Source organism: Mus pahari, chromosome 21 (assembly GCF_900095145.1).
Source record: "Mus pahari chromosome 21, PAHARI_EIJ_v1.1, whole genome shotgun sequence".
Classification (NCBI taxonomy): Eukaryota; Metazoa; Chordata; class Mammalia; order Rodentia; family Muridae; genus Mus; species Mus pahari.
In genome coordinates, this window is record NC_034610.1 from 3,412,681 (window position 1) to 3,421,604 (window position 8,924).

At 44.7% G+C, this 8,924-nt stretch overlaps 1 protein-coding gene across 3 annotated transcripts in view; it reads right to left on the reverse strand.

The window, feature by feature from the left end:
- Positions 1-6,268, reverse strand: part of Rsph3 (radial spoke head 3) — a 50,564-nt gene extending 44,296 nt beyond the window's left edge. For all 3 annotated transcript variants that reach the window (XM_029533040.1, XM_021221504.2, XM_029533039.1), the window contains exons 1-2: positions 5,524-6,268; positions 3,107-3,194 (exon numbers count right to left, since the gene is read on the reverse strand). In XM_029533040.1, the coding sequence (XP_029388900.1) occupies positions 3,107-3,194; positions 5,524-6,071 (636 nt within the window). In that variant the 5' untranslated portion in view covers positions 6,072-6,268. The remainder of the gene's footprint in view (positions 1-3,106; positions 3,195-5,523) is intronic.
- Between the last annotated feature and the right edge of the window lie 2,656 nt (positions 6,269-8,924).

Below are 8,924 nucleotides of genomic sequence, written 5' to 3' on the forward strand. Positions count from 1 at the left end.
TTGCAGTGGGTGTGTGTGGTCCTTATTGCAGTGGGTGTGTGTGGTCCTTATTGCAGTGGGTGTGTGTGGTCCTTATTGCAGTGGGTGTGTGTGGTCCTTATTGCAGTGGGTTTGTGTGGTTCTTATTGCAGTGGGTGTGTGTGTGGTCCTTATTGCAGTGGGTGTGTGTGGTCCTTATTGCAGTGGGTTTGTGTAGTTCTTATTGCAGTGGGTGTGTGTGGTTCTTATTGCAGTGGGTTTGTGTGGTTCTTATTGCAGTGGGTGTGTGTGTGGTTCTTATTGCAGTGGGTGTGTGTGGCTCTTATTGCAGTGGGTGTGTGTGGCTCTTATTGCAGTGGGTGTGTGTGGTTCTTACTGCAGTGGATGTGTATGGTTCTTATTGCAGTGGGAGTGTGTGGGGTTCTTATTGCAGTGGGTGTATGTGTGAGGGGGCTGGGAGTCTCCCTCCCCAGGATGCTTTCCTGCTTCCTTAGTGGTACTAGGTGCTGGTGTGGTTGTGCTGATGCTAGTGTCTGGATAAGGAAGGGGCAGGAGGGCAGCAGCACTGACTGCTACTATGTTGTTTCTCTTTGACGGACTAACAGCCTAGGTCACTGCTGGTCTTGCTACCAGCACTCAGAAGAAGTAGGGCACCACCATGTGTCATCTCCTATGACTTGCCTCACTGGCTGAGAGAGGGTGAAACCCAGCTTCCTGCTCTCCGTTTGTGGACAGCACCTCAGCAGGAGGAGTAGGGGATGGAGTTGCACTCTTTGCTGTGTATGTGCGGTTTACATTGTCTTGCTGTTTGTGGGGTGGGAGTGCTGCCTAAGTAGCCCAGCCTCACTGACACTGTGGGGAGGGGCAGGGCAGCCTCTCTTTTAGTGTCTGGCTGAAGTATGGGTCTGTAGGCCTGCCCTTCTCTCTTAGGGGTGTGTCTATGGGTGGGTGGTATGGGCTTCTCCAGCGTCCTGAGCATGGTGTAGAGAGGTAGAAAGGAAACATGGAAGGAAATACATGTGCATGCTGCTCCTTAACTAAGCCACAGCCCCTGGGCAGCCTGCAGCCTTCCACCCTGGAGTCTGTCAGGGTTTCTGAGAATGTGTCTTAGGGCATTTTCAGTCCTGAGAAGAAGGACCAGGAAGTTTTAGGGCAGATTTTTATAGTAAGATGCTGATTATTTGAGTAAAGGTATTTTTAAAAGGGTTATTAATTTTTTTTATATTTGTTTTAGGTATATTGTGCTCACTACACTGCTACATTCTGACACAGTATGTCTAAATCCCATATGTGGGCTCTTCCTGAGCTGGCTGTACCAAAGCTGTCTAGAGAAGCTTGTTTTTAAAAAATGCAGTTAGGGTTGGAGAGATGGTTCAGTGGTTAAGAGCACTGACAGCTCTTCCAGAGGTCCTGAATTCAATTCCCAGCAATCACATGGCCACATGGTGGTTTACAATCACCTGTAATGGGATCTCATTCCCTCTTCTTGTGTGTCTGAAGACAGCCACAGTGTACTCATATACATTAAATAAATAATTTTTAAAAGTGCACAGTCCTAGCCCAGCAGTGGTGATTTATACCTTAAATCCCAGCACGTGGGAGGCAGGTGGATTTCTGAGTTCCAGGACAGCCTTGTCTACAGAGTGAGTTCCAGGACACTCAGGGCTACACAAAGAAACCCTGTGTCAAAAAAACAAACCAACCAAACATACAGCCCCTCCAACCCTCAACAACCTCAACCCCCCAAAAAGAACAATAATAACAACAACAACAAAACAATAAAAAACAATACACAGTCCTGTGTCGTGTTTTTGAGTGTGTAAAGAAAAGATACATAATTAAGACTTTTAGATCAAACAATATCAGTAGTAGAGGGTAAGACAATCTAAACAAAACTAAATGTGTCAGATGCCAGCCAGGGTGGCCTCATGCTGATGATGTCTGTAAATTGCTTAAATTGATCTGCAACAATTTAGTACAAAAATCCAAGTTTAGAATCTTTTAGAGGGTCCACTAGAATCTATTGAATAAAAACAAAATAGGGTTTGTTTTAGTAATTATTTATAATTGTATAAAATATTGTATAAGTTACTACTTTTCTTTTTTCATGCTGGGAAATATAATGGCTGGTAAAAGGATTTACCCTTAGACCAGAGGACAGAAAACAGGGTTGTTTAGTACACTGCAGAGAGAGCAGCAGGCATGGCAGAATCAATGAACTGGTGCCACATCTACTGTCCTTATGTATAGAACTCCATGGCAGAACATGCCCACACCACTGTGACCAGCACCACTTACCCTCAGACTGTTCACTTGTCTGTAACTGAAGCTCTGGGCCCATCAAACAGTAACTCCTGCAAGTACCACTGTATCTACAAACACATGCACATACATACATACATACACACATGCATACATGCCTATGCAATGCATACATATGCACATACATACATAATACATACATATGTACATAATACACAATTCACACATATGCACACACATATTCACATACATATAGGCATACTTGGTGGGCAGTGTTGGGGACTCAATTGAAGGTCTTGCACATGTTAGGCAACTGCTTTATCATGGTCTACACCTCTAGCTTCTATGTCTTTTAAAAATTTACTCTTTAAGTAATTTATTTTTACTTCATTTTAAAAATATTTTAGGTGACAGATTAAAATCTGACACAAGTGTACAACTTCAGCACAGATAAAATGAAAGCTGTGTTAGGCCACGTCCTGGTTAGTTTTCACTGTCAATTTGACACCAATCCAGAGTCACTGGGGAAGCGAAGAGTCGGACTGAGGAACCACTCAGCTTGGACTTGCCTGTGGCCTCGTCTGCATGAGGCTATTCTGACTAATGACTGAGTGAAGGGCTCAGCCCCCTGTGGAAGGCACCATCCCTTGCTTGAGTAAGAAAGTTGGCTGAGTGAGCCAGGTGGAAACATTTCTCCATGGTTTCTGCTCCAACTTCTGCTTCAGCTCCTGCCCTGATTTCTCTCAATGATGGGTTGTGACCCGAAAGTGTAAGCTAAATAAACCTTTTCCCTTTCTAGCTGCTTTTGGTCACAGTGTTTGTTACAACAACAGGATTAAACAGGCCAGCCACTCGGTGTGCTTACCACCTGTCCTGTGGGCAGGGCATAGGTGTTGCCTCGGATCACCCTTCTGTCATACATGATGTTCCCATAACTCATAGGTTCTTCAACTCTGTAAAACAGAAAATTCTAAGTGAACGATAGAATATATATATATATATATATATATATATATATATTCCATTAAGAACCTGTTTCAAAAGAATTTAGATGAAAAATATCTTACAGGGGATGGAGAGATGGCTTAGTGCTTAAGAGCACTTGCTCTTTCCGAAGAGCCAGTTGGTTCCCAGTGTAACTCCAGTTCCATAGAACTGTGTATCTCTGGCACTGTGTACATATACACAAGCAGACAAACACCCATACACATTCAGTAAATACAAACATCTAAAACTGTACAAAGGAAATAGTAGTACAGTACTTAAAATACGGAGACAGGGCTATGGTTTATGTAATCTGTTTCTCTGCATAGCCTTGGCTGTCCTGGAACTTACTCTTTAGACCAGGTTCAGAGAGCCACCTGTCTCTGCCTCCCAGGCACTGGGATTAAAGGCCACTACCACCCAGCTAAACATTTAATTTATTACTTACAATAATTTCATGTTGGGAATAATCACTTTTACTGAACTGAAGAGAGACAGAAAAGATCTGTCCAGACTCTCCTTGTTAGTAAGACCTGGGGTGTGTTTAGGCTTTAAGTACTGAATACTATTCAACAATTGTGAAAAGGGCCTTACTTAATAAATTGGAGTCTGTCCTAAAAGACTAAAAGCTCCATTCAGGGATTGAAATGTACATTTAATAAAGGAATCAAGTGTTTAACCGAAAGTCAACTTTGCTCTGGAGTCCTTCAGTGCTCTCCCGTGGATAGCTGTGAGACTGGCCTCACCACACCCATGACTCACTGTCACCAGTGGGGCTGAGCTGACGGACACCAAAGCACCTTGGGAACATGAGCACACAGCATGCTTTTCTGCCCAAGCTACCTGGTCTCAGGCGGGGTCCAGCTGAGGAATAGGGTTTGGTTCCCAGCACTCATTGTAGGCAGCTCACAACCATCTGCAACTCCAGCTCCAAGGGTTCTGATGGCCTCTTCTGGGGTCCACTGACACCTGCACCCCCATGCACACACACAGAGACATTCACATATACATGTAAAAAGCTTCAGGCTTCCAGGTTAGGGATGCCCATTCTGTTAAAACTTCTTGTCTGTAAACAAGAAAACCTGTATTCAAATGCTTTTTTTCCAGGTTTATAATTTATTGTGCTACAAAAAGGCAGAAGCCCTTAAATCACATCTGGCTTGTACTGTTTTTAAATTTTTAACTTTCTCAGAGGAAAAAAAAAAAGAGAGATTCTCATTTCTGTGTTGGTGAAATTGGCTTCTCATATCTAAATATAATACCAGGATTCAGCCCAGTCACATATCTAATCAAGATAACTTGTAATTTCGCTCCCTTTAAACACAGTTATACAGTCTAGCCATGTGTTATCTGGAAAACTTATTTACTACGGTCAAGGTCGATATAGAAACTTCTGAACAAGACTAGACTAAGGAAGGACTTTGTAGAACTGAGGCATACTGACCTAGAGATAATGATTCTTTGGATGTGGTTATACAATCAATCACCAGCAAATTCAGCTAATGACACCCCCCCATATGCTCTATTCCAAGGGTTATCAAGGTTCTTATGATTAAGGGTCTCAATTAATCTACTTTGTAAGTAACCACTTTCATGAAACATTTCCTATGGTTTCTGCATTGCTTTGATACACAGATAAGTTAGTCAACATGTTACCTCAACATAAAAAAAAATCAACTTGTTACAAAAAAAATTCAGACATCCTATTGCTCCTGCCTCTGGGATAACAGGTCTGTCTCAGGCCTGGCTGAGGGTTACAAGTGTTCAACCACCACTTCAATTTACACTAAGAACTTCCTATGTGTTAGGCAAGGTTCTAGGTGAGCAAAAGGTGTAGAGCTAAAGCTTGCATTCTCAAACCCCGCTATTCCAAAACTTGAAGCTTATAGAAAGAGCTCTGAAGTCTTTATTACATATACAGGCCTGAATATTTGCAAACATTCACTAGGGTAACAGTATGTTTTATGGTCCTGCATGGAGGGCTAACCTAATTCCACCCAGACTGGTATGAAAGGAGAGCTTTATGTGGCTGGCTCTCTCAGTTGGAACATGCTATCCTCTGTACTTCATTTTCCTCATCTGCATGATGGAGTGATGATACTAACTTGGCCGAACTGTGGACTAAGAATGTGTAGGTGAATGCTTCCGTATAGTGTTTGGTGGTGTCCATAACCATTCGTGTACGTGTCGTGGCTCAGACCAGCTGTGCCTCTGTTTAACCACATAGCTTTGTAGACAAGGGAAAGCAGAAGGGATGCAAAAAACGGAGACCAGACAGGAGCTACTTTGGTCACTCACGGCTGCAAAATGCTGTCCCGGTAGCGGCGGCGCTGGCAAGCCACGGCCCGGGGCCTACTGGTATAGGTGTAGGTGCCTGAGGCCTCGGCGGTCCGAGGGTTACGGTCTGTCATCGCCGACGCCATGTTGAGGGTCGAACTGCTTCCCCTTCGGTGAAGGTGGGCTCTGAAGCAGGTGGGGGCTAAGGAGTCGTCGTAGTCGGAGACTTGTAAGTAGTGCCAAGGGCAGGGATGCTGCGACCCGAGAGGACGCCGCTCTCGGGGAAGCGGGCGGGACGCGAGGGGGCCCCAGCAGCAGGTTGCTGGTACCCTCGGGTTTCTCCCGGGAACTTGGAGCGAGTCAGTCGCGCCCGCATCGGTTGCCGAGCAACCCGAGGTTCCGCCTGGAGGCAGGAACTCCAGGCAGTTCCAGCCAGCGGGGTTTCCGGAAGGGTCAGCGGTGAAGGCCACTTCCGGCTCGCGGCCCCGCCCACCCGCTGGTCGCGGGGGGCGCTTGAGCAGTGGCGGCTTCTTGGCAGGCAGGGCCGCCCAGATGTTGGTGGCGGCCATTGGGGCGAAGGTAACGCCGTTTGGCCCGGCGCGGGGGCTGCTGTCAGCGCCATCCCAGCAAGCCCATGTGCTCCTGATGTTTCAAGGGCCACCCCCGGGTCGTTTCTTCTCCTGCCACGCCGTCGCGCTCCCCGCTCCCCGGGCGGTGACACGCCCTTGGCAGCCTGGCTCCCCGCTCTGTTACGCGCTGGGGCACAGGCGGGCGGGGCCGGCTGTCTCCTGTTTCCCGGTTCCTCCTCCGCTACCTGGCGTGAATTGCCACGCCTTCCTTCTCCACTCACCATGGGCTCTCATTGGGCCATCCTTTAGTCCCGTAACTTTTGAAAAGGGCAGGGTAGGTTGTTGATTAAGCAGGGTTCTTTTATGCTTTCACACTGCAGACTCCCAAGAGCGGAGCGTTTTAGGATTTAATTTTAGAACTTTAAAGAGGTTAATTTTTTTTTGTGTGAGTAAAGTATAGGCATCCCTTGTGATTACGTGGGTTTGCAGTTAACATCTTCAGTGCAGCTAAGTCCAGCCTTGGCTTTAATCGCTCTTCTGCAGTGTACTAGCCCAGCAACACGTGGGCGAGTGATTATAATTTTTGTGCGTATACGCTTTGTTTTTCCAGTCTACAGAAGTAGAATTTATCCCTTAGGGTTTGTGAGGATTTAAAGTGTTAATTGAAGCTTCAGTACTTAGAACTGTACCTGGTTAATGCAAGTTTACCGTTTTAAAGCAGACAGTCAGCATTCTATAAGTATACTAAAAGGTGGTAAATGCTGTAGACAGACACTGCTGAAAACTTTCGATCTGACTGATTTTGAGGAATCTTTTGAGAAAGTGACATGGAAGTGAATATAATGTCGAGGTTAGCATCTGGGAAAAAGATACCTCTTGAATATCGCTGATGGGCCATTTCTTAGAGGCTAAAAGCAAGCTTGTCAATCCGAGTTTGCACCAGAACCCACATGGAGTAGCAGAGACAAAATTCAGACTCATACGCTACCAAGTGGGTGTGATCAGAGGTTCATAAGTCTGAGATGTAGAAATCCAGGAGGGTGTGTGTAGACGACGTGCAGAAATAATAAAGGAAAGTTGACATTAGTTTGTAGAAATGTTGAACAGCTTATCAGAATGTTTTTGCCCCCTTGGAACAGGAAACCAGTTCCAAACAGCTAAAGCAATAAAGTGTACTTTCATTTCAGTTCAGAGGTAAAACCTGGGGTTTGAGCACCCCGTTTTCCAGGTGGAAGAAGGAGCAGATGAGTTATTTAGGGAAGTACGGGTCCTGAGAGGGTAGCCAGCTGTGCCATCCCAGACATGGTTGGCGTTTATTAATAATGTGATAGCTACTAAACGTTCTGTAGGTTTCTACCCACAGTCTGGTTCTCTTTATTTGACAATCAGGGCAACCTCATTTACTTCTTTGGTTATAGTAGCACTTATATATTTGCAATAAGAAAATCTTTTGTGGAGAGACTCTCTCAGGTGACAATCCCAGATATCTGTGTTCTGCATGATTGTCTTGCATCCAGTTGTCTGAAATGCAATGATTTGGCCAAAGGATTTTGAATACTTGCTATATGACAAGCACCAGTCAGTCATTGGAAACTAAAGGTTTTAGAAGTTGTTGTTGTTTTTTTTTTTTTTTTTTTTTAATTTAACACTTTTGCCTGTGTGGAATTTATATTTTAATAGATGAATCATAAAAACAAGGCAAGGGAGCAAAATTTAGCTGTTATAAGAACCAAGAGACAAAAAATGCAGCATGAAAGGTTAGGAATAGGGAGGGAGGAATTTTAGGCTGGCTAGAGAAGGCTGAAGAAGGACGCTCCCATCCCAGCAAAGGTGAGAAGGGGGTGAAGTAATGAAACTCCAGACTGGCAGAACATCCCAGATCAAGGAAGCAGCAGGAGCAGAGTTCTCACATCAGGCATGTTCGAAGACAAAGAGTGGGTGGAGCCTTGAGGACGAAGGGGAAATGGCATCACTAACCACGTTGCATGTTCTGAAAGTCAGTGTGAAGGCTTGGGTATTTACTCGAGGGGTGAAGGCCACTATGAGGTTTGAGTAGAAGAAGTTTGACAATTTGATTAAAAAGAACCCTCCGGACTCTGGTTTCTTCATTGAGAATCGACTACTCTGTGGCAGAGGCAAGGAGACTGTTACCCAGTTTTCCTGGCCAAGAGGGGGACGGAAACTAGCATTTAGGTGGCAGATAATCTGGGGAGATGCCTGCGCTGTCCTGAAGGCTGAAACAAATGGACTGGACATGGTCATACGAGAAGGAAAGAAGCCAAAGGGCTTCTTAAGGGCTATGGGTGAATGTTGCGCAATGTGCAGAAAAACTTGCCCAAATGCCTTGGCTGATTTTGTCCAGAGAGGATTAAATTAATTACTTCTTTTTATACTGAGGACCACCTTCAGGTCCTCAAGCATGCTAGCCAGGCCACTGCTCAATCAATGGATGTACTTTCCCAGTTTGAGGATTTGACCTTACTGTAGCTGGCAGTTAAGAGTAAGAGAAGATGGCCTTAAAGGATTTAGACATTTTGAGTGTGCATTTTATTGTCTTTTTCCTTGTTGTTGTTATCCTAAAGCATAGGTCTTTCTGTCTTCCTCAAGAAAGCTAAGGATGTTTGGCAGGTGTTCATCTTTGGATGAACTTGAACTGAATATATATATATATATATATATATATATATATATATATATATATATATATTCATTTCATCGTAGAATTCAGCAGGTAACTCCAATTAAAAGCCAAGCAAATTATCAGGCTATCCTCATTAAAGCCCCTGTCCCTTCCAGTCCTGGTTGTGGTTCTCAACTCCAGTTTTTCTCTTCCTACATTAGAAAGGCTCCAGG